The sequence below is a fragment of the Morus notabilis genome, unplaced genomic scaffold (assembly GCF_000414095.1).
Source record: "Morus notabilis unplaced genomic scaffold, ASM41409v2 Scaffold264, whole genome shotgun sequence".
Taxonomy (NCBI): Eukaryota; Viridiplantae; Streptophyta; class Magnoliopsida; order Rosales; family Moraceae; genus Morus; species Morus notabilis.
This window is the reverse complement of record NW_010368055.1, coordinates 463,719-489,866: the sequence shown is the minus strand read 5'-3', so window position 1 is coordinate 489,866 and position 26,148 is coordinate 463,719. Positions and strand designations below refer to the sequence as shown.

At 32.7% G+C, this 26,148-nt stretch overlaps 3 protein-coding genes across 3 annotated transcripts; 2 read left to right on the top strand and 1 right to left on the bottom strand.

Moving 5' to 3' along the window:
• The first annotated feature begins 9,279 nt into the window (after positions 1-9,279).
• On the top strand, positions 9,280-10,267 carry LOC112094703 (putative polyketide hydroxylase). The gene is made up of 2 exons (XM_024176292.1): positions 9,280-9,754; positions 9,882-10,267. Exons 1-2 carry the CDS (start codon positions 9,603-9,605, stop codon positions 9,976-9,978), a joined length of 249 nt encoding a protein of 82 aa, XP_024032060.1. The 5' UTR covers positions 9,280-9,602; the 3' UTR covers positions 9,979-10,267.
• An 808-nt stretch (positions 10,268-11,075) lies between these two features.
• Positions 11,076-14,196, bottom strand: LOC112094700 (tubby-like F-box protein 3). Its single transcript, XM_024176280.1, has 5 exons — positions 13,418-14,196; positions 12,612-12,699; positions 12,299-12,428; positions 12,029-12,208; positions 11,076-11,924 (listed from the first exon to the last, which is right to left on the bottom strand). Exons 1-5 carry the CDS (start codon positions 13,763-13,765, stop codon positions 11,450-11,452), a joined length of 1,221 nt encoding a protein of 406 aa, XP_024032048.1. The 5' UTR covers positions 13,766-14,196; the 3' UTR covers positions 11,076-11,449.
• Positions 14,197-17,386: 3,190 nt separating this feature from the next.
• On the top strand, positions 17,387-23,711 carry LOC21403362 (sodium/hydrogen exchanger 3). Its single transcript, XM_024176279.1, has 15 exons — positions 17,387-17,570; positions 18,476-18,675; positions 18,775-18,893; positions 19,603-19,700; positions 20,145-20,204; positions 20,553-20,599; positions 20,700-20,894; positions 21,135-21,181; positions 21,348-21,414; positions 21,613-21,713; positions 21,872-21,973; positions 22,149-22,287; positions 22,356-22,418; positions 22,787-22,870; positions 23,012-23,711. The coding sequence occupies exons 2-15, from the start codon at positions 18,505-18,507 to the stop codon at positions 23,348-23,350; spliced, it is 1,632 nt and encodes a 543-aa protein (XP_024032047.1). The 5' UTR covers positions 17,387-17,570; positions 18,476-18,504; the 3' UTR covers positions 23,351-23,711.
• Positions 23,712-26,148: the final 2,437 nt, after the last annotated feature.

Sequence of the window (26,148 nt, the reverse complement as noted above, 5' to 3'; positions counted from 1 at the left end):
GCTGATTTGAGTTGAGATGCAATTTTATGTGAAAATTTTTTATTGTAACAAAAAAATTAGATGTGACTGTTTTTTAAAGCTTTTTACTGTAGCAAAACTTGAATCGGTAAAATAAACGGGGCCTTAAACTTCAACGTTAAAGATAAATGTAAATTAACCGTTATATTAAGCATGCAATCACACGGGTGCTGTTGATACTCGAGACTATTTTAATTGCAAAGATCATTATATATCAACATTATATTTGTGATTTATGAAAATAATATATTGGATATAACGCTATTATATTCTATGCTTCAAATCCGCTGTATAATACATAATATTATTTCATGTGTTTATTCTACTTTGTAGTTTTGTAACTTATGATAAACTTTAAATTTTTAAATATATTAAAATGACATTGTTAAATGGAAAGATCAACTCACTAATAATTAACATATAGCACCAAATGTCGTGGTGCCAAATTACTTTTAAATAAAATAAAATGACAAAACTGATAGCAGAATAGAAAAATCTAGAACAACATCAAATGCACCTAGTAATAAGAAAGAACCCGGATAGCAGTTCCAAGGTTCAACAACAACATTTATTAAAACACTCAAAATTAAATTTTTATAATACACAAACACACACACACACGAAAGAGAGAGAATATGGCATTATACTTTGATTGCCGCAAATTGCAATCGACCCCAGAGAACTATACCAGGGAAATGTCGAAACAAGAAAGGAAAAAAACCACAGAAATTGAACAGAAAATGATTTCTAATAGAATTGGAAAATTGGATTGGAGAAATGGATGACAACAAAACAATTTCTCTCTCTTATTCACTCGTAAAGATGAATTTCTTCTTCTTCACACTTGAATATCCACACATATAATTCCACTTATGATTATAAAAAATAATAATAATTGGTTATGTTCGGGACTTCAGAAAAAGAGGGAGAAATTGTATAGTTAGAGCTGGCAAAAAAATTTCATTATGTAGTTAAAAAGAAAAAATGCAAACGGGACGGGATGCGGTTCGACCCGCACCTCCGCCCCCAACCACTATTTAACAGGTCTTGACCTACACCGCCCTGCAAACTATTTATTACGGGTCACCATTGACATCCTTAATACAAGCACGTGGAAACCCGCGTCAAAATTGATAGGCAGCTTTATAAACAAAACCAAACACTTGATTGGATTAATTAGCGACGTATTATTGTGATTCATCCGAAAAAAGACAAACTTGAAAATAGACCAAAAGTGGCTAACAACCCTCGATTACAATCCATCATATTAATATGCATAACAACTATACATTATATTTATGTACATTTCTATTTGTAACTTTTTCTGGGTGTTTTGCAAACAGTCAAAGATTAGGAGACCCTAGAGTTCCCACAATATTGTCTAAGGGCCCGTTCACTTCGTTGATTTGAGTTTATAATTCAAGTTGAGATGTAATTTTATGTGAGAGCTTTTTACTGTAATAAAAAAGTTAGAAGTGATTGTTTCTGGGAGCTTTTTACTGTAACAAAACTCAAATTCTAAACTCGAATTAGTGAAGTGAACGAGGCCTAGCCTTACTAGAGAGAATGAAGCCTAAAGGGAAAGGAATTTCTAAGTACTATTCGATTTGAAATTTCGTACCAAAACTCGAACAAGCATTGATCATTTGGTGAATGCAAGGTAGACTTTTTATAAGGTTAGAATAATTTTATATATATATATATATATATATATATATAAAGGTTTAGCTGTACTAGTAGTATAGTACTCTACCGGACCCCAACCTGGTGTGTGTCAAGCAACGAGTAAATCATGTAATGTACATGTTAATAAAAAAAATGCTATGGAGCGTACACCCTCGTAGATGGTAAAATCAAAGTGGAATGTTCACAGTTAAAAAATCATGTCAAGATAAAAGAATTAGATGCAAATCTTACAGAAATCTATAGCTTCAGTTCTACACTATTTGCTAGTCATTAGGTTTCTTTTAGCTCTTACAAAAAATGTTCTTTCATAGTACCAGACATCTCCTTTTATTATTATTAGTATGATATGTTTTGAATATTAAATTACATCAAAATCATTTTATATAAGAAAATGTACATTTAACAAAAACTTAATAAAAAAAAAATGAATAGCGCAATAATGAAGAAATTCGGCGCTCTCCTGCAAAAATATTTTTCTTAAGTTTTATTTGGAACTTTTTATTAGCGTTACTTTATCAACAGTGCACGTGTCTAAATATTCAAATTCAAGTAAGAAAAGAATTACGGCTAAAAACAGGACTCTATCAATAGCGTTTTTTCCATACCAAATTGTGGAACTCTCAATTTTCTTCATGAAACTTCTCGCTACCGCATCACCAAAAATAAAGTCACGTGGAGATAAATGAGAAGAAGAAGCACGTGCTCGTGCTTCTCGTGCGTGACTTTTTGAAGCCTTTGATTGTGAAACAGTTAAGCCGATGAACAACTTACAATCTCATTAAATGCACCAAATCTAAAAGAAACGCTCAATATATAATTGCAAGAGTTGAAATGAATCATCATCCAAGCTTGAGGAGGCCAAAACTTGGACCAAAATCCAAATCCATGTTAATAATAATATAATTTACTTTGTTAAAATTTACGAAAAAAGAAAGTGATTTTTTTTTTGTTTGTTTGTTTGGAATTCTACTTCCGATCTTGATCCGCAACATGTGATTTTATTACCCAGAAAAGGTGGACGCACCATGCTCCATGAGCCGCCTTTATGAGAACCTTTTTTCACAAGTTTGTCTACTAAATGACAAATCAAGATTCGGCATGCCTCCATCTGATTTTCTAAATTATTATTATTCTTAGCTATCATATATATATGATATAGATTTTTTTTTGTGTTTGGTTGTGACAAACTCATTGACCCTTTTTTTTTTTTTTTTTTTTTTTTTTTTTTAAATTAACGTTAAAGTACATCTTGATCTAGCCATTAGTCAAGCTTTTCTTCTAGTGGTAGATTATCATATATAGAGTCGTGTCTCATATGATATTCATATCTGTCCTACAATAACATCTTATGATTGAGTTAATTAAGATTTATTGTAATAAACAACTTTGGAAGATAGATGGTGTTAGAATTAATATAGTTGACCAATTTGAATCATACCCTTTCTTGTTTGATCATTTAAGTACTTTCTTTCTTTTCTTTTTGTAATTTCTCGGGTCCTTTTTAAAGTAATGTATTCTCATCATGATTGTAATTTTTTAATCGTTGAATTTAATTAAAATCATATTAAAATAAAAAAAAATATGTATAACATACAGTTTATAATACAAGTCTAATAAATGAGAACATAGAACTACTAATAATTTAATTTCTTTTTTTCAAACAGAAATCTCTCTTCTTTTTTTTTTTTTTTTTTTTTTCACTTAACCTTAATGTCTTTATGCAAAACAAACTTCCTTTTTTTCTTGGTATAAACATTAAAAAAGACTTGATTTTTTTTCCCTATGGTTCTAAAATCTTAACAATACACACACATAAATGGAAATTGAATGATCCTCTCCCCCTCAAGCAAGAGTGTGGAGTGCGACAAAGTGTTAATGGGCAACATCATTTGCTATTGCTATAATGATAAGTCCCGAGGGACCACTAGTGGGTAAACCCTCACACCAAGATGTTATGTAGCTTTGAGTTATCAATTCCCTCTGTAGTTTTTGAGCTGTTTTTATCAAATGGGCCCCACCCAAGAAACACTTTTTGGTTGAAAATAGCCGTCCGTGGTCCTGATGGTTTTAAACTTTAAACCTTAACCCCCCCACACCACCTCCCTGGTCGATCAATCCGACGGCTCTAGTTCATTTGAATAGTGATAAGCTGATCAATTGTGTGTGAACCAATAAAGGTGGACCACCAATCCAAGGGATTAAAACTGTCCAAAAGTTTGCTACGCCCCTTTTGGGGACCAATTTGTGACATTGATTTCTTAATGTGCCATGCAACAACAGGGCTGACATCAATTTTCTAGGTGGAGGCCCATATATCCATGTACTACTACTACTGCTAGTTCTAATCCTTCTTCTAGCATTTGCTCTGTAATGGAGTAAAAAAGGGTGCTACTAGAGTCGGCTTTTCTCTCAGGAGTTTCCCACTTTTTCTTTGTTCCTTTCATACTACCAAATTTGAAGACAAAGCACTGTGAAACTTTCAAAATTATAACTTATTCAAATACATTGGAGCAAAATACAAATACCCTTTTTGCTCAAATCCTCTTTTTTTTTTTTTTTTTTGTAAATTTTTTTTTTGTTTTTTTAGTTTATTTCCGTTTAGGTCATTGATTGGCCATGCAAATGTGATGTTCTATGCCTAAATCTACCACATTAGGCAGGTGAGCGGTTGTTTGAAAAGTTTGTTCTTAATAATTGTGTGTTTTTCTCAGCAAGAGGAAAAATTGTGTCTCTAGAGATGAGAGGACAATAATTTCCACACAAACATGTGGGTGTTTGAAGATTTAGGTGAAGCCGTGTTTAATTATAAAGTTTTTAGTTGTAAGTGAAATACAGCTACCATACCACCGACACAGGATGATGTACGGATCTCCTATTGTTTAATCTTAAGAATTAATTGGTATCCATTCAACTATAACGAGATTAATCATTAATGCATTGCTATTCGTATTAAAAGTGCGAATCCTAAGAAAGAAAATAAAAAAAGAAAGAAGAAGAAGAAGAAGAAGTTTAAACTGTTTATATAGTATCAAGTGATGTAATTTTGATAAGATTTAAAGTTCAGAAATATGTATCATTTTGATGTAATTTTGATAAGATTTAAAGTTCAGAAATATGTATCATTAATAAGTACTTTTAATGTACAAAGCTCAAAACAAAACAAAAAATACTCTTTCCAATTTGGAATAAATTTCAAGAGAATTCTATATGAATGGCCTTCGGAATTTAATATATCCTGTTTAAATTCTATAAATTTTTGGCCATCTATTATTCCCTCTATATATTGAGCTAAAGGTTGCAAAATTCTTAATAGAATGGCACATAAAAAACGTAACATTTCTTCATTTGGGGCTGACATTTTCATGTATAAATTAGGCTACCCACGACATTTATATTTGGTTCATGGATTAGAATCATGAGATTATAACTATTTTTGATTTACGTTAATTTTTTGTGAGAGAAAACACTGTAACGAATCATGAACCATGATTCAAATCATAATATGAATCCACTTACCAACCGTTCACTTATGCCACTTTCAAATTAACTTTAATATTATACAAATTTAAAAGAGCAAAAATAAAAAAAAATACAACTCAACATGATAAAAAGTATTATTTATGTCACTTCACTAAAAAATAAAAATAATCATTTAATTAATAAAAAATCACTATTTAATTATTTAAAATAACATAAATAATACCTCTCCATAAAACCATGAACTTTTCTCAATTGTAAAACTGCATTCCTCTGTCCATCCCACATTCACCAATACTCATGGCCCACGTGAAAAAGATGTCTCCTCTCTATCAATACGGAATATGGGCTTTTAAATTTTAGAATAATTTTAACAAATGCTCTTTAAAATAGTACGAATTTTTAGATTTCAATATTAGCTTATTAAATTTTATACCTTTATAATAAGTAATTTAACAGATTATTATTGATAATTTGATAAATATTACCAGCGGTGGGCATAATTTGACAGATTACTATCTAAAATTTGATAAATTATTATCGATAATTTGATAAATTATTATCAAAATGATAATTTATCACAATAAAAGTGTAAAACTCCATGAAGATGTGTTTAAGGGTCAGTTTTTACAATTTCTCTAAATTCTATGACCTCAAGGTGGACTGGCCCACTTAATTAGGATAAGAAGTAGATTTTGTAGCTGTATAGGCCCATTATTGTCTTGTATGTATTCTTCTTCGGGTAGATTTAATGTACTCTAACAGTATTTGTCTCTCTATTTTTTAATTATACTAGTTGAGTTATATACTATACACGTAAAAAATAACTTTATAAGATTGATTTTGCGTCAAAACACATGGTTTTCTTAGAAATTAAATCTATTGATTGGAGTAAGAGAAAAAAAATATTGCAACAAATCACATTGAAGAAGAATAACTTATATTAGAGTTTGACAAAAAAAAATTAAATAAAGAAATATTTGAAAATAATTATTTTAATTAAAAGAAAATAAAAAATTAGTATTTCAAAAAAGATATTGTAAGATAAATAACTGTGAAAGAATATTAAGGGAAAAAAAGACAATAGTTAAAAGAAAATAAGAAAAATTTCTTTTTTAAAAGAGGAAATGATAAAAAAAAAGCTGTGTAGGAGTTTTAAGAAAAGTGAAAAATATTAATAAAATAAAATAAAACATTAAGAATAAATAAGAGGCTGACACATTGTTAAAGGAGAGTCAATTTATTTGGCTCTTTTATATGTTTATATATATATATATCGGGCATTAATCTCCTGAGATAAAATGATTAAGATATGGTAAGTTGTGTAGTTCAACATCATATAAAAAATGTTATAGGTGATAGTTTATAACGACAGACATTGTGCCCTAGTGATATGAGTTCTTAGGTGAAGCTCAAAAAATAAAACCGTGTAAGTTTAGGCTAAAGCAGGTAATATCATACAAAGTGAATGTGCGGGTCATTAGGCCCTCAAAATAAGGAGTAATTAAAATAACCATCAATTTATTGAGTCATAAGGGTCAAGATAGAGTAAGTAGTACAATCTTACATCGCTTAAAGAAGAGTATAAGTGATGGTATAAAAAGGATACCGCCTCCTATTGGTATGAGGTATCATTAGGTAAAGCCCAAAAATAAATTCGTACGTGCTCAAGCCCAAAATGAACGATATCATATCAAGTAAAAATACGGGTCATTACATGTATATACAGGTGACGAAAAAAATGTTCATAAATTATGATATCGGTGCATAAATATGTAAAATAATTTGTAATGATACTTTTATACTTTGTTATTTACTCATTGAATAAATTATACAAATTCATAACTATACACATAAAATAAGGTACATTTGAAATAATATTATTTCAATAACCATAAAATAAATAATAATTATTAAATTAAACATATTCTAAATAGAGTGTTTTAAAGTGATTACACAATACTTCCTTCCGTTAATGACATAAATGTATAAATGTGAGTATCTGGTTTAGTCCGCAATGAAATTCATTGTAAATTTGTTTTTATAATATATATAAAGATAATACTACTATTTCCTTAAAAAAAAAAAGAAAGATAATACTAGTATTAGTTGTATTATAATAATGTGGTTGCAAAAATAGTTTATACGTCATTTCGTACATAAATTCATCATAAGGTTTAAAGTTTAAATCTTGAGAGCTAAAAAAAATAATTATAATATGAGAAAGAAAACTAATAATATCATTTAATGCCATTATACAGCTATAAAATGTGGTACATAAAAAAAAACCTACGAAATTCAGTGGAGTGCTTGTTGAAAAGAAATATTAATATATATATTGGAAAAATACGTTGCAAATGATTGAGGAATAAAATCAAAAGGGATCAAAGTAAGCGTGTTCACAAAAGCATGACACACTATAAAATGAGTTCAGTCCAACACACCATGATTGTCAAAACAAATCCAACATGTTTATTAAAGGGTTAAGTCTGTTTAGGCATAAAATACATTAAAGTTACAATATGAATATACCACATTGTTTATCGTATAATTTCTTTTTCCCTTAAATATTTCTACACAGGCCGGGCCTGCCTGGATCTTAGCACTATGAAAGAGGGAAATAGACTAAAATTTGAGATGAATTAAAATTAATAGGTCAATAGTTTATATAAGTTAATAAATATGTCAAATTACTGTTTTCGTCTATAATTTATCTGGTTATGAACCATAACTTGACAAGTTATTGTCCATAATTGTCCATAACTTGTCTGACTATGAATCATAACTTGACAAATTTATTTATAATTTATCTGATTATAAATCATAACTTGACAAGTTATAAACTATTAATTTTTATAACTAAAAATTGACCTATATACTTTTTTTAAATTTTTTATATTAACTTATTTTTTACTATTTCTTTTTTTTTTTATTTGCTGGCCGGTCCACCTCCTTGGGCTGGGCCGGATGGCCCATTTTTACAAAGGTATATGCAAAAAAAAAAAAAAAAATATCTCGTGTAATTTGGACATTTCTGGAAGACCGAAACCCTAGTCGAAGCAAGAGTACGCCGTCAAGACTCCACGCACGTTAGAATTCATAAATTTTTAACAGTGTTGTTCAATCATCACGTCGTCGTTGATGATGAGAAGGGTGATTCAGACGGCTTGTCGTTAAATGTGCCTTAACGCTAATCCGATGATCTATTTGTTATTTTTCTTAATTTCCACTTCCACTATTTTCCTTTTTCTGTTTGGTTGCCTGGAAAAGGCAGGAAAATAAGCTGCCGATGATGACAAATTTTGGACTTGGGAGTGGCGACAACATTTTTTGTGCGCCATGCTAGAGTTTTCTCTGCGTGGGTTGTTTGCCGCAACGAAGAATGTGCCAAAATGCTAATCTGAGGCATCTTCTGTAACGATTTTTTACACATGGGAATGAATTAGAAAGCTTTTTCTTTTTTCTTCCCTTTATTCTGGGTTTATACTGTTTGATTTGGCTGATTAGTTGCTCTATTTTTTTTTTTTTTTGGGTAAAGGGTCTTCATTTAAACAGACTACAATATAGATTATAATTTATGTTCAATCATACCTTTATCTCTCTCTCTCTCTCTCTCTCTCTCTATATATATATATATATATATATATATCTCTCTCTCTCTCTCTCTTTTAATATGATCTTAAATTAAACGAGTGTTCTATCAAAGTTAGAGCCTCTGGGGCTTTGGATTTTGGTGCATATCTTATTAATGCTTTAGTTTTCCAAAATGTTATTTTCTTATTTTAACAATTACATTTCATTGTGTTTGTTTGACGCGGTAAAGTTTCTTTTGCTGTCTTTAGTGCTAATGAATTTCTATTATGATGAAATCTAGAGCAACCATTGCCAGAGCTAGAGCTCTATGAATACAATAACTCAGATTAGTTTCTCAATATAGGAATTTCCAACATCTGTCTCTGAAAAGAAGTTACAACCAAAGCCATTTTTAGTGCTTGCGAGCTAAACCCAAAAGTTGCAACCTAGACCCCACTAACTCCAATTTAATGATTTAGGAAATTTTGAAGTGTTGCTGAGTTTGACTCACTCAATCATGAGCTACTGCTACATGTGCGTACTGATATGTCTTTATTTGAATGTTTGGTTGCGGAGGATGACTTTCTAGTTTGACCATCCGGTTTGTGCGTGAAAATGTTTGCCTTCTCAAGTGTTATATTGAGTTTGAGATGCGTATCGATTTCTTGTAATATAAGTAAATTGTCCGAGTTTCTATATATATTTGCTCTACTTGTTTAGCTAAACTATACACGCTACCTTTGAAATATTTGTTATAGCATTACTAACGAGTCCCAATCTTTCCTTCCCTTGCCCGGGGCGGTGGCCGCAGAAGCTCGGGGGGGTGTTAGTCCGGTGAACTCATTCTGATGGGACCTGGTGGGCCAGGGGGGCCTGGCTGGGGTCCCGGACCAGGGGCGCCGGGATGGGGTCCAGGACTAGGTGGCCCCGGTTGGGGTCCTGGACCTGGGGGTTTTTTTGGAGGTTTTGCTGATGGTTTATGCAATATGATATCTTCCTGGTATGTGTAAATTCTCTGATTAATCCATGCCAGAATGTGTCTAGCCAGCAAATTTCTGTATGAAGTTGGTATTTGCAATGTAATGTATTTGTGAAGTTTAAAAACTCTCTTTATGTGGTTTTGGCAGCTTCTACTGCTTGTGCTGTTGCTGGGTGCTACAGGATTGCTTTGGTGGACCTCGTGGCCCTTATGGTCCTCCTGGTCCTGGTGGACCTCCATTCTGACACCGTTACTTTGACTACAATAAGGCATGCTATGCATATATATATATATATATATATATGTGTTTGTGTGTATGCATGTGTTTGTACTAGTTGTGCTTGATGTTGATCCAATTTCTGTTGAGCAAATGAAGATCATTCATGACAGCACGCGTGATATACGAAATGTTCTTGTGCAGAGCTGTACGTGGATGGCATTGAATTGTTATTTAATGAAATAAGATCTTAAATGGGGTTCTTATGATTTTTCCTTCCTTATCCTTTCTTGCTGTAATCATTTAACAAAAGACAAATAAGCTAAAAATTTGAGGTTTGAAGTCCCTTGTTGAATAGCAGCCTGTTGCGCATGTTTGTAGAACAGGAGACAATGGCAGATGCTAACATCTGGTCTTGCTAAGCCGTCTGAAAATAATGCGAATGTCATTTTGATAAATAACAAATCATACAAAAACTCACATAGCACCATTCACATAAATGGATTTCACTAAGTGGACGTTTAGTTTATAGATTCACAATCATAATTTAAAATTATTTTCGATTTACGTGTTTTTTTAAGAGAAAATATTGTTGCGAGTCATGAATCATGATTTGAATTATGACACGAATCTTCATACTAAACACCCAATAAGTGATTCTATCTAGACAATTTAGTAATTAGAAAACTTTTATAAGCCGTAATGTAACCTATTTGTGATGTTCATGAATGGTTTAAAATATTATAATAATTTTAATCTTCGGACTGTTGGGAATGAGTTTATTTTGCTGATTTGTACAAGTTTTCTAATAAATACTATTACGGATGCATCATAGTACAAGATTATTTGGACTAAAAGACAAACCAGATTGTAGAGCACGATTTAATACATAATAGTCAACAAATTGAAATTCATTTATCAAAAGACTTTTTTTCTTCCATTTGAATTCATCTCGATGGTTCTTTCAGTTGCTTTGATAGGTGCAATTACCGTGGCGCGCATCCTTATGGCTGATTTTTCCGTGGGTTTAGTAGTAATAGCCAAAAGGACGGAAAAAAAAAAAGAGAGAAAAGGCAACATCAATGACGATTTTTTTTTTTAATTTTATTTTCTTAACGTTTTGGTGAAGCATAAATTTTACATCTTAAAATATTAGAATTTCATGTACTTCAGTCATATAATATTTAGACAAATTTGGTGTTTACACGATTACATCTCATCTCAATACAACCTTTAACTCTCTGCTTCCGAATACGTTGAGTCATTTGCGAAGAACTGCATCACTCAAAATCACAAAGGAGAGAACCAACTCTGATGGGGTTCTTGGAATTGAGCGAAAAAAGCTTCAAAACCACACTTAACCATGCCGAACGAATTCAGCACTCCCCCAGATACCAGACTATGCAAAAAGCGGATCTGAAAGAACAATGTTACATTGATGTAAATACAAACTACCGGGTAAGTAGGAATTACGAGGTCAATCATGCTTGTTAAGTCGTTCATTCACAAGCGATCTTAGTGTCAAAGCTGCTGAGGCATATGGCAAACGCCTGAAAAGCCGAGATGGGATACTGATAATCCATGGTGAAGACATCTTTCCCAACTTTTCCAAACTGAAGAATGACATTCTCATGCTCCTGCCCCGCCACGACTCCATTCTCTGGAGAAGCAACCAGCTGAAAATTCTTGACCGAAGCAACTGTCACCCGTCCGTTGAAATTCAGACACCAGCACTGCAGTTGTTCATGCCACCTAGGGGCCTTGTTCCTCAATACAAGCAACCCTTCGTTTTGGCCAGATTGAAGCTCTTGTTGAAAGTTCTCAATACGGGTTGATTTTGACCTGAAGAACGGCAGGGATGGGAAATTATCCAAGCTGCTATGCAGAAATTCAGTCTGCGTTGGTGCTACACCGCCTGGCTCAATGGCACGAGCAGGGATCACATCCATGACGCACTGCATTCTCCTCGGTCCCCTGATTCACACAATGTATTAGTACAGTCTAATGAAAGCAAGTGAAAAAGAATCAACAAATAAACTCCATTATTCTAAGCGAGTTTACAAGAGAGTTTTTCATACCTGGAGCCCAAGACGTTCAACTCATACGAAATATGAGCGACGGGATAGTTTCCAGCAGGAACTCTTGGAGAGACTTGCTTCATATTTACAAGCCTGGTGGAACGACATTTAGTGACTTTGGCTCCACTGTTTGGAGGTTGGGCATCATAGATTGTAAATTTGGTACCTAGAAAGTTTGATCTGCCATAAACGAAATTTGAGATGCTGAATTCAGGCCTAGAATGATCGAGGACTTGACATTGAAATGACTAAGTGGTCTGATAAGTATACCTTAACTTCCCAACATAAGTACTGCTACCTTTAGATACATCATCAGAATTCAAAGAGATGATGTAATCTGTGCAAGTAGGACGTCGACATTTCCGAGCGGCAAGAAGGAATTTTCCATCATCAGTGGAAGCTGGAATTATTAGGGTGGACTTTAGTGCCAAAGGGTCAGAAAGAAACATAACAAAGAAAGGAAGAAAAAGTGCAAACAAAAGCACAATCAAAAAGATATAATCTTTGCATATTGCAAAAAGCAACAAACAATATTGAATCTCACTAAACCAAAATATATTTTGATTGGGGTATAAAGAGTTACCTTGATTTATGCCGAGATAAAGATAATATGTTTGGTTGCTACGGTTGCGCCTTATAAAACATTGAAGGACAGAATCCCTTGGACCAGGCTGCAAAAGGAAAAAAATGGAATATGATTATATATAATGTACATATAGATATATTTATTAGCTGGCGAAAACATACCTAATTCCTATGCTCGTTAAATAGATAGTGCTCAAACTAGGACCATCTCACTAGTAAAGAACTAGGCCCCAATTTTTAGTACCGAAAGCAAAAATATACTAATAACACACGAGATTTATAATGATCCACTTTCAATGTGAGAGCGTCGAGTTCCAGCTGCAACGGAGTTTCACTATGGTGAAGAGGATTATAATAGAAATCACACCATTCATGACTCTCTATGTTTTCCTCTCAAACCCTGATCCCCAAATCGGCCGCCCCTAATGAGTAGAATTAGAACAATAATTAGGCTCCACACACTCGACACATCTTCTATTTTTTTCAAAGTTCATTACTTGATCCTTCAGAACTATCTAAGTGGTCCTAGGGAAGCTAAGTAGTCACTTACTCTATAATCAGATCTCATAAAAGACATTACTCTACATTCCATTTCAAAAGCTAAGAATCAACCATTGTACACATAACTGGCATTGCTAGATCTTCCAATGCAGAAAACTCAAAAGAAATTGATCATTCTTCAATAAACTTCGCCAAAAAAAAAAAACACAAACCCATTTCGCCACTTGGTACAAAACGAAGATCAAGCTAACAAATGAGATCAATTTCCCAACAACAACAACAAAAAGAAACTCCAAAACAAACCTGCTTCAAAGAGATTGGAAACGTCAATTTCCCAGAAACCTCAGGCGACTTGACAATCTCCTTGACGATGTCTCTCCAATTCCTGCAAACCCCAGCACAGGAAACGACATTCTTCCTAGGAGGCCACGTGTCCTCGGACTTCTCGATCCTCATAAGCACATCCCTGAGAAGCTCCGGAGGCATATTAGCCCAACAGCTCTGCCTCATCGCATCATCAACCTTGACCGAACCGCTACTATCTTGGACCACTCTCTGCGACCTCGATCTACCAAACTTCACATCAAACCCTTTCCTTGATATGCTTCCCAACTCTCCTTTCACTCCTTGGATCACACTTTTCAAAGACATACTAATAGTGTCTCTCTTTTCACTTCTCAAAATTCTCTACAATATATATATATATATATATGTGTGTGTGTGTGTGTGTGTGTGTGTACATTACATAACCGAGAAATGGTGAAATACCCACAACAGATCAGCTACGAAAGATGCATTAGATCTATGTGAAAAATGGAAGAGATGTTGGGAAGCCGATTAGAGATAGAAAATGGCGATTCTGTTCATCTGGGTTTCGATGGAATCTAGGAACGGGCTCATGGGGGGGTGGGAGTGTCTTGTCTTGTGTGGTGTGGTGTTTTTGGGGGTCGACCAGACCGGACCAGACCGAGAGAGAGAGAGAGAACAGTGAGGCAGTGATGGGTCCTTTTACCTATGCTCTGCTATGCGTTCTCTTATCCCGTTTTCTTTCTGTCTCAACTCTGACTCTCAACAGATTCAGATAGCTTGTTTCGGATCCGGGTTCGGTTGCTTTTGTCATTATTGATGGCATGTTCTTTTATCTAAAAAAATTTAAAAAAAGATAATTTAATGTTTAATTTTATTTAAGTTCACGTTCTTTTAAGTTTTAACTTTATTTAATTTTACTTAATTTTATTTAAATTATAACTTCAATTTAAGTTATAACTCAAATTTAACTCAAAAATTACACTCAAATTATACTCCAAAAGAACAACCGTGTTTGCATATGGGCCACTACGTCCGCAGGATTGACCCAAAAGATTGGGCCAGGAGGACCTCGTCGGGACGGGTAAAGTATTGAGCCGATGTACCTTGTTGGGCCCAAAAACCGGAGTCATTGGCCCAATATCACTAGTGAAGCTGGTATTTAGGTGCGAATTAGGTTGGATATCACCGGTTTGATGGGAGAGATAGGGACTCAGCTTATTTTACTAATTTGAATTTAAAATTTGAGTTTTATTCCAGTAAAAAAATTCTTAAAAATAGTCACATTTAATTTTTTTTTTATAGTAAAAAATTCTCATATAAAGTCATATCTTAACTCGAATTAAAAACTCGAATTAACAAACTAAACGGGCTCAGAGAGTACGAATGATGAATAGAATTAGAGGATAAAAAACAAGAATGATGGAAAGGATTATAATAAATTCATATTGTTTGATAGAAGAGTTAAAAGACTAAAGGGGTTTGGTTGGGGGATTCGTACCCCTATTCAAATAATAATTCATGGTTCGCTATAGTATTTTCTCTTACAAAAAATACACGTAAATCGAAAAATAGTTATAATCTTATGATTCTAATCTATAAATCAAATGTCTCCTAAATGATAATTATTTATGAAATGAGTAATGCCAAGGACACCAACTCAAATCCCCTCTTATGTACTAACTAATGTGACATATGAGTTGTCGTATTTTTATCGGTAGATGTAATATTTTATCACTAATTGAGGTGACAATATTTTAAACACCCAATAATGTAAAAGTAACAACTCACGTGTCACATCAATTAGTACACAAAAATTATGATTTGAGTTGGTGTCTCTAGCATTATTCTTATGAAATTACTAAATTGTCCATTTAAACTATTTGTTAATAATTTATTTAAAGGGTAAAGTAGTATTGTAAAGCTTAAAAAGTGAAGGATTGCTTGGATCCTTCCATCAATGGAAGGATCTAATTTGGTATTAATTTTTATGAAATTACTAAATTATCCATTTAATTTATTTGTTAAAAATTTGTTTAAAGGGTAAAATAGTCTTTTAAACTTTTTATTAGTGTATTAATCTTGTAGAGTTTTTAGATATTATTTAAATTCTTTCCTTTCTTATCCTTTTTTTTTTAAAGAATTCCTTGGTGCATTAATTTTATTAATTGACACGGCCAATATGATCAATAAAATGCTTTTTTCTTATCCTTATAAATACTGCTTTTTTATTATAAATATTGTGCTCTTTTATCCTTATAAAATATTTTTATAAATACTGGTTTGTTTTTTTCTGGCTTGAAATGCTTACAATAAAATGGCTATTTCAGTTTGTCGATACAAATCGCTCCTTTTCTTTTCTTCTTCTTATTTATTTATTTATTTTTAAAGAAAATATGTTGTCATCAAAAGCGGCAACTGTCCCCTTTTTAAAATAATAATAATGTCACGTTTTTTAGAATTACAATATTATCATTCTCTTTTTTTATTTTTGAAAAAAAAAAAATGCTCGAGATAGTATGTGTCCAAAACTATAAATAGTAGAAAGGTGGACTCTCGTTCATGAGCCCATGGGAGTTGGGACTCACACGACCTCCATCTGATGCAAGCGGAGATTACAACGAGATTCAACATTAAGGTGTTGTTTGGTTAGAGGATTCGTTTCCTGATTTGAATTATAGTTTGTGGTTTACTACAGTATTTTTTCTCACAAAAAATACACGTAAATCAAAAATAATTTTAATCACATGGTTCTAATCCATTAACCAAACGTCTTCTAAATCTAAGGATGACACTAGAACATCTCTTGTCCTAATATCCACTCCCACAAAAGGTGAGGGTTAAAGAATCCCCATTGCGAGATCTTCCCTAAACCAGTCTCACCTAATCTTCTAAAAGTCAAGCTCTGATCATTTTATTGATTCAAATTTTATTACAATAAAAAACTCTCAGAAACAGTCACATTTAATTTTTTTACTACAGTAAAAAGCTATAACATAAAATCACATCTCAACTCGAATTAAAAATTTGAATCAACGAACTAATCGGACTCTCAATAATTCATAAAAATTCAATGTAAATTCATTTTAAATTTGATCTAAAATTTATAGGATCTACACACTAAATTCAAATAATTATAAAGTGTATAGCTAGAAATGATAAGTTTAAATTTCCTTATACTTTCTTTATGGGGAACGTAATAAATTCAAGCAATAATTAAGTACATAATGAGAAATGATAAGATCAAAATTACCTTATACCTTCTTTTTGGGGACATAAAATATTTCCTATATTCCACAAGTGAACCACATAATTTTACCTGAGTAATGGGCTATATCCCATCATAACAGTACTGTTAAAAATATAGTAACCACATTTATCATAAAAAAATCTTAACAAATGCTCCTTAAAAGTGTGTAGATCTTAATTTTTATCACATATTTTTAATTAATATTTGTTAGTTAAATAATTATATTAATAAGATGCTATAATAAAAATAAAAGATAAAATCCAGATTCATATACTTTTTAATAATAAGTTGAACAATTTTTTATTTCATTTTTCATATCAATTCCTGAAAAGAAACACAAAATTTCAGGAGGATTGTAATTAACTAGCAAAAACAAAAAGGAAATGAAGTGAAAAAAATAAAAAAGAGGAGGAATTGACTAACGACTATTAGGTGTCCCCAAAAAAAAAAAAAAATTCAATTTATCACCGGGAAGATAAATTATTATTGTATTTTTCTCACAGCAGCAATGGACAATAGTAGCGTAGAGTAACAACAAAGGAAGCCCTGAAGTGGGTCCTATCACTATTAGTCTCCAAACACAGTAACCGACTAGATCCTTTTGGTTGGTTGATCAAACGGCTTAGAGATACGAGTATATATTTCTTTCTCGTCTTTCAATCGCACGCTATAAAATCGCGGAACCTCCTCAGTCCTTCCTTTCGCGGTCTTTCAACTTTCCATTTCTCTCTCACACTACAACGATTCCCTCCTTCAAAGTTCGTTCCTTTCTCTCTCTACACTCTTTAGCTTTCTAGAAAAAGCCTGAAAATAATTTTTCCGAGGTTATGTTGCGTCGGGGATTGGAGGTGAACGCTCTGATTGGTTCCTGAGAAAGTGGAGGAGAAAATAAGCGAACAGGTTAAGATACCTTCGACATTACGTTTTCTCTTGTTCTCTCTTTCGGTTGATTTATTTTTCTTCTCCCTCCTTTAAATCGCTAAATCGGGTTTAGTTGACTGTAGGAAGAATATGCACACTATCGCTTGCTCTTAAATCAGGTTTATAAAACTTGATTCTGTTTGGTTGCTGAGAAAATTGTGTGATTTTTATTTTTATTTACTTTTACTCTGTTTTTTTCCCTGTTTGGTTGGTAAGTAAAAAGAAATCTGTAGCTTTAGCCTACTATTTTGTACTCTTTTAGGCCAAAAGAGCAGTGTAAAGGCTCAGTGGAGAGAAGTTCTTTTTACATAAATTAAAAGATATTAGGCCCAACTCAACTTAATAAAATCGGCTTGTTAGGAGAGGATTATATTCACTTTATTAAGTAGATCATGCTAATATTTTCAGCTAATGTGAGATTTTAATACGCTCTCTCACGCACCGCGTGGACCATGTCAAACCGTTATAAATAAGTCGATATTGGGGGACTCAACATTGCAAAACTGAGCTTGCTCTGATACCATTTTACAAAAATCAAAAGATATTGGGCCTAACTTAACTTAACAAAACCGGCTTGTTAGGAGAGGATTACCCTCACCTTATTAAGTGGATCATGCTAATATCTCTAGCCAATGCGGGATTCTAATAGTTCTGTTCTATATTTTTGGTTAGATATTACGCATTCCTGGAGAAGCTTTTTTTGTTTTGTTTTTTGTTTTAGTATCTGTTTGGTTGCTGAGAAATCAAAAGAAAACAGAACAAATAATGTAGGCGAAACAAAAAAGATTGGAAATGAAAGAAAATAAAGTTGCTCTGCATAAGATATTTGAAGCGGAGATGTGGATATTTGCTTCTATTCTGAACTTACATTTTGCTTGAGGCAGTGAAACGTGAAGTTGTTTGGGGCAGTGCTATGGGTCGTTTGAGCTCTCTGTTGACGATATTGGGTATGGGATCGGCCTCGATTGAAGATCCTGTAGACGCAATTACTTTATATGTGCTGCTTGTTTGCTCGTGCATTATCATTGGTCATCTTCTGGAGAAGAATCGATGGATAACAGAATCAATTATTGCACTTATCGTCGTAAGTTTAGCTGCCTACTCTTCATTTTTTGCTTTTGGGTACATGATTATCCATGGTTGATTATGAAAAGCTTATGTTTATAATTTGTATGTATTGCAGGGTTTATGTTGTGGAACTGTTATTCTTCTAACTACCCAGGGAAAAAGCTCACACATCTTATTATTTAACGAAGAACTATTTTTCATATATCTTCTTCCGCCTATTATATTTAATGCTGGGTGAGTATTATATATTTATTTATTTCCTTATTATTATTATTTTTTTGCTATGATCTTTACGTTTTTCAGTTGATGGTTTTTATACTCCATTGGTGAATTAGTATATGTAGTCATGCGTTTTATCATACATTAGTTACATGTGTATGTAAACCTGTGCTTATATGAGCAGCAACAATTTGGGTTTAGTATACTTTATTCATGGTCAATAGGAGTCAACTATTAGCTATTGAACGACCAAATTTCATATGCCATGTCTGCCTTCTATGAGTACAATATTTCTGATATAAAGGCCATCACAAGTATTTTGTTATATGATCAACCATTGCTCTGATTAGCTTGATACTTTTTTGGAATCATCAAACATGGCTTCATTTGTCTTGATCTGGTACTTCATTATTCTCATTATAAAATTTTCGTCTTTCACAGCAGAGGTAGGAATCTTGGGATCTTTTCCTAATTATGCTTATAGTTTAGCTTCGATATTGGTACTTTAAATAGACTCTTCCCTTTGGATATGTGAAATTACTTGGTTATGTTTTGTTGGGAATCTTTCATTCTGTTTTATAAATATCTTTTTATGTTCTACCACTAGCCGTCATACTTTGGCAGTCCTTTTTTTTTTTTTTGGTTTTATCACATTGATCATATGTATTTCGACAGTTCTTATCTTATTTGATGCTAAATTCTCTATTATCCTCTCTTTATCCAGGTTTCAGGTGAAAAAGAAGCAATTCTTTCGAAACTTTATGACCATCACGTTGTTTGGTGCTATTGGTACTTTGATATCTTTTGCTATCATATGGCTGGGTAAGTCTGAATCTCCAAGAACTCTTTGATGACTATATATTTTACAAACTATGTTTAAAGGAGGAAAACGTACTTAATTGTGTTTCTTCTTATCTCTTCAAGATCTATGCTTAGTTTATCAAGTTCTTTAAATATCATCTGCTTAGTAATTTAAAGCTTCACAATGTTGTGGGTGATTTGTGTACGAACAACTATCTGATATAGCATATACCTGACTTGGCTTATCCAGCCATTTGTGAAATGCAAAAAGGAGAAAAGGTTCTTCTAATGTCTGTGTGCGCGTGAGTGCACTGCACACATGCAACATACAACATACGCACACATAAAGTTCTTGATTAGAATTTAGCTTTAAGGATGCTGCTAGTTGTTTGCTGACCTAACAAATTGTTTGATTTTTGCTTATTCAGTTAATTTCCGGTTGTAACTTCTAGAATCTTGATACAGGTTCTCTTCATCTATTCAAGAGATTGGATATTGGTTTCCTGGACGTGGGGGATTATCTTGGTAATTCTCTGCTATTTTCTCATTTTCGGTCTAAACAAAGTAATAAACTATTTTGCAAGATACACGTGTATTTTTTTGATTTTTCTTCTTTGCGACAGCTAAATTTTAATTGATGGGGTTAGACTTAGAATTTACCTTGGATGCATGGACTAAATTTAGTTACCAACCTGGGCATTATATTTTGATACATGCCTCTGAAATTAGAGGCTCTTTACATTTTTAATAGCATTGTCATCATTATTTTTTGTGTGGCAAGTTTGTAAAGCTACCTCTGTTATGTTCTGTTAGAATTTAAAAAGTGTGAGGCATCTGAAAAGGTAAATTGATTGTTTACTTCACTGCTTGTAGCACTTGGAGCAATATTTTCAGCTACAGACTCTGTTTGCACCTTGCAGGTACATTATATCTTAAACGGTATAGATCTGTTTATAATTTTGAAAAGACTTGGTGAATTCCTAAGATCACGCCTTAAGATGTTTGGATCTGGTTTTTCAGGTGCTTAATCAGGATGAGACACCACTACTGTACAGTCTCGTCTTTGGAGAAGGTGTGGTAAATGACGCCACATCTGTGGTGCTTTTTAATGCAATCCAGAAATTTGACCTCTCTCACATCACTTCAAGCGTCGCCATTGAGTTTATTGGAAACTTTCTGTATCTGTTTTTTACAAGCACAGCCCTGGGTTTTGGAGTGAGTCTCTTTTCTCTATTCCTTCCTCGTGTTTGCGTAGATGATTCTTCTTCTTAGTGCTTGGATACAGTCACCACTAGATTTTATCAACACACTTTTGTTTGAACCTTTTCGCTTATATTTTGCAAGTATGAATCTATTTTTGTCTTTGTTTGAAGTTGGGAGGTCGAACAAATATGTAGATGCATCGTGCACAAGGAATCATATTATTTTATGACACCTGCTCTGTTATACGTGCAGGTTGGATTGCTTAGTGCCTTTACCTTAAAGAAGTTGTACTTTGGCAGGTAGGCGTGGCTCATGATTCACCTCTTGCCTGTTTAGTTTCAGCCTCCTTTTAGTTTGATCCTCATCATAAAGAAAACAAAAGAAAGAGATAAGACAAATAGTTGACAAATGTACTGTATATTATGGTTTTCTTAACAATTCTACTAAAGTTACACTCGATTTCAGGCACTCTACTGACCGCGAGGTTGCTCTGATGATTCTAATGGCTTATCTTTCATATATGATTGCAGAAGTAAGGTTTCCCTGCAATCTCTTGAGCCAAAAACTGCCTACTCTTTTTACTTTTGTTGTTAATAATACAAAAGAAATAAGAAAGAAAGCAGAAAGCCCTGTCTAATTTAGTTTAGATATTGATTTAAATGGCTTAAGACACAACGTTATAGTCTGATGTTGATGCTTGTTGTTGTTGTTTTTTTTTTTTTTTTTCCAGCTTTTTAGTTTGAGTGGCATTCTTACTGTGTTCTTTTGCGGAATTGTCATGTCGCACTACACATGGCATAATATAACTGAGAGTTCAAGAATCACAACAAAGTATGTAATCTCTGAAGAGTTTTTTCTGAACTCTGAAACCCAATTTGTTATATTACGTGATACAGGAAGCATGCTTGTGTTTTAGTGTACCTTGATTCTTGAACAACGATCACACTAGTAACTTTTCTATTTTTCTCCCTTTTTTTCCTCATTTGCAGGCATACTTTTGCAACATTTTCATTTGTAGCAGAGATATTCATCTTCTTATATGTCGGGATGGATGCCTTGGACATTGAGAAGTGGAAAATTGTAAGCAAAAGGTAAATGCCTTTATATGAGAAATGATACCTTAATTAACTTCGAACTTTCATATTATCTTATGCTTTTGTCAGTAATCCTCGCAATGCCAGCATCTATTATACGAACTTGCTCAGCTTAATTGGACATTCATGCATATATTATATCAATTTGAGCTTCATTTTCAAAATTTCGCAGCCCAGGGACATCGGTTGGGGTCAGCTCGATACTGCTGTTCCTGGTTTTGCTGGGAAGAGCAGCTTTTGTTTTCCCGCTTTCTTTTGTGTCGAACTTGACTAAAAAGTCCGAGAGTGACAAAATTAGCTTCAAGCAGCAGGTAATTTCATTGTTTTTACATTGAGCATTGCGGCCACCAAATACTCCTAACTAAACTATATTTAACAGGTAACTATATGGTGGGCTGGACTCATGCGAGGTGCTGTGTCCGTGGCCCTTGCTTATAATCAGGTATGGAATGGTGTGAGTAGGTCTTTTATTTGCAACCTCGAGCGCTTTGTCTTTCATAAAAGATGACTTAAGGTTTAACTGGTACAAATTTGGGTTGCCCAAAGCTAATTGCTGTGTGTTTGAGTAAGATTTTGGCATCATGTTTTCTTAGTCAGTCGAAATTTAACAAGCCAATTAAGCAGGGCACTATATTCTTTGATTTGTTGAGCAAACTTTTGCACTCTTGGGACTAAATGGTTATTTTCATATTGGTTTTTTCAGCTATTTTCTGTATACAATATATGATTTTCTTGTCCTTGAACTATCCAAATGACGAAATTCTAGGATTCATGGGCACTTGTATTTAGACGATTGTTATGCCTTTGCAGTTTACAAGGTCAGGGCATACCCAACTGCAAGACAATGCAATCATGATAACTAGTACCATCTCTGTTGTTCTCTTGACTAATCTGGTAAGACCTGCAATGTGAATCTGCTCGAATAAACATAGAACTTTCGTTTCATTTATATCTAACATTAAAATCTTCCTTTATTGATGGTTTTCTTCCCTTTCTTTTGTTCCCATTTCTTAATTTCCTTTTCATTTTCGTCAGGTGTGTGGATTACTGACCAAGCCTCTCGTCCATTTACTGCTTCCACAACAAGAATTCTCAGACAGCACAACAATGTCCTCTGAACTCTTCCAAAAGTCTCCAAGCCTGAGACTGCCGTTACTTAACAACGGCCAAGATGGCCAAGATTCTGAATGTGACATGGCCAACAGCAACAACGATGATATTCATCGTACAGCTAGGCTGGGGATGCTGTGGACGTCTCCAGCGCACTCCGTTCACTACTATTGGCGAATGTTCGACGATGCTTGTATGCGCCCCATGTTTGGCGGGAGGGGATTTACACGCTATACACCAGAGAAGGAAATAATTCTGGAGTAGTGATTGATTGTAAAATAAGATAAGAAAAAGTTTAAAAAATGAAATAGAATACTATGATAGATAGGTGATACAGCATATCTAGTACAGAAATATAGCCATAGCTACGAAACTGTATGTACAGTTTTGTGTGTATAGGTTGGAGGTGAATGCCTCTAAAAGTTGTGCTTGATTGAGGTTTAGTTGGGGTATACATGTACCAGTATACTCTACCCACATCTTGTCATTCTAAATCTGGTATAACGCTATGTTATTGTTTGCATTTTATCTGTTACTCGTCTGGAAAAAAAAAGAAAAGAAAAAAGAAATGAACTTAAAATGCGTCTTCAGATGCATAATTCGTATATATGTCTATATGACTTGCGTTGGCTAAATATGATTAGACAAGCATTTGCGATGCGCTTTTGCCTATACTTCTTATTTTATTGTTTATTGGTGGAAAAGTAATTCGTGACATTTTAATTATTTAAAAATTAACAGTATTTTTCTTTTTTTTGGAAAGGAAATTAATTTATTTTCAAGTATTACAATTTAATTCTGTATATATCAAGTAATAAAATGCACTATTTATTTGTTGGTCGTGCCCGAATGAAAAAGAAAATATTTAGAATTTCAATAATACCTAAAGAAAAATGGTGTGAACATTGAATTCAAATCAGCTACAGACCATTTGACTATTGTTCAAACACTAAAAACATCAGATATCAACCACTAGATTATCCAAACTGATGAAGTGTTGTTTTATATCTTTAGCTTGAGCATATTTTTATATATTTTCAAATATAAAAGAGCGACATCATTTTGACATTAACCATATTTGTTCGAGATCAGTTATAAGGACAGCTTCATTAGCCTTCTAATGAAATGTGGTTAGTAAATGCTTAAAAGTCTATTTGTCACTCAATTAAAGGTTAGATCACATTTTCAGGATGATATCGTAAAAATTACCACAAATCTATAAAATCAAGTTGGAAAATCCTAGTTACATATATAGCTTAAAGATAGATCCACACCCCTGTCTGTAGTGTTGAGGACTTGAGGTTCATAATTCGAATTCCTTCACTCCAGTAAAAAAAAAAAAAAAAGTGAAACCTCGAATAATTTTTTGATAATTACCGTTACATATAATATATATACATGTACATATAATTACTGTTATATTACTTCATTCTATTATGTTTTCATAAACACACACCTCGCAGATTAGGCACTTGACCAACGCCGCTCTCTGGTAAAGCAAAAAATATTGCATTTAATGAATTAAGAATTAAGATGATCAAAGATCTGCAAAACACCATAATGGACAGTAATAATATTACAATTCAAATGTAATATTCCTTTTGGCTCATTAGTGTACAGTATTTTATATGCCCTTTAGAACATTCGTGTCTGATTTAAAAAATTTTTTTTTTTTTTTTTTTTTTTTTTTTTTTTTACGAGACAAAACACCGACATGTGCATGTGTTTTGGACGCAATATTGCTTGTCTACTTTCAGAAGTAACAAAGTTGACATTTACTATGGATGTACTTATTTCACCAATAAATATGGATAAATTTAGCTCCAATCACAAACGAGTTATCTAAATCAAAAGGCAAATGATAATTAAACAAGTCTATATCAAAAGCCAAATGATAATCATGGATGAAAATGTCCACGATATAGTTCACATTTCCACATATTATCTATATATTTTGAAGTCTCGACATGAATATAAAAAAGAAAGACATTCTTCTTGACGTGTTCATAAAATATCTGGAATGTCTAAAAAAATCCGTAAAATTCGTGAATATCCGTAAATATTCAGGATATTTTTAAAAATATCCACAAAATGTCTAAAAATCTTGAGAATTTTTTTCTAATAAAAATTAATTTTGTAGCGCATTTTTTCATATTTTTTTAATAAAATGTGACAACTTGGTTTAAATAAAAAACAAATATTAAGACTTAATTAGTTTTTTTTTTAAATATACTTTTTAAATAAACTATTTATAAAAATACGTGGTGTGACTCAATTGAGTCAAATTGATGAGGATTCTATAGCCTTGAGTTTTGATTTCATGAGCTTAGGAACAGAGCAAAATTCATATGGTTATTCATACAGTTTTCACATGGGATCTACTTCAGAAGTACAAAACCCAAAATGATTTGTATGATATATTAGTATATCCTCTACCACAGATCAATGTTGAAGTGTAATTACACATCTCTGAAAACTAGTCATCAAGTTCGATAAACTAACAATATCCAATTTGTGTGTTAATAATGGGAAGAGATAAAGAAACATACATGTGGCACATCAACAACTACATCCACAATTATTCAAAATAATATCTTGACAAAGGTATTATTTAGATCAAGATCAGAACTTACCTAGTGCTTTCTAACCTGCTAGAAACTCCTTTTAATACTAAAAGCACTTTAAGTCTATTTGTACTCTTATGTTTGGTAGTTAATCTCTATGTAGTATATTAAATTATTATGCCTTATTTATAATGAGTATATAAAATTATATTTGAATTATAATTTATATATAATTATGATAATTTTCTACTACAGTATACAACATAACTCTCATATTATAATAAAAAACGTATTATTTTTGTTATTGAAGTAGTTTAAATTATATAATATTGATTGTTTTAGTATTTTGTACAATTTTAATAAAAAATTTTAAAATTTTTTTACGATATTCATTTTTTCTTAAAATATCCGTCAATATCGATATTATCTACAAATCAAAACTTCGACAACCCCATAAACACCGACATTCTCATCCATGATAATTAAACAATCATTTGA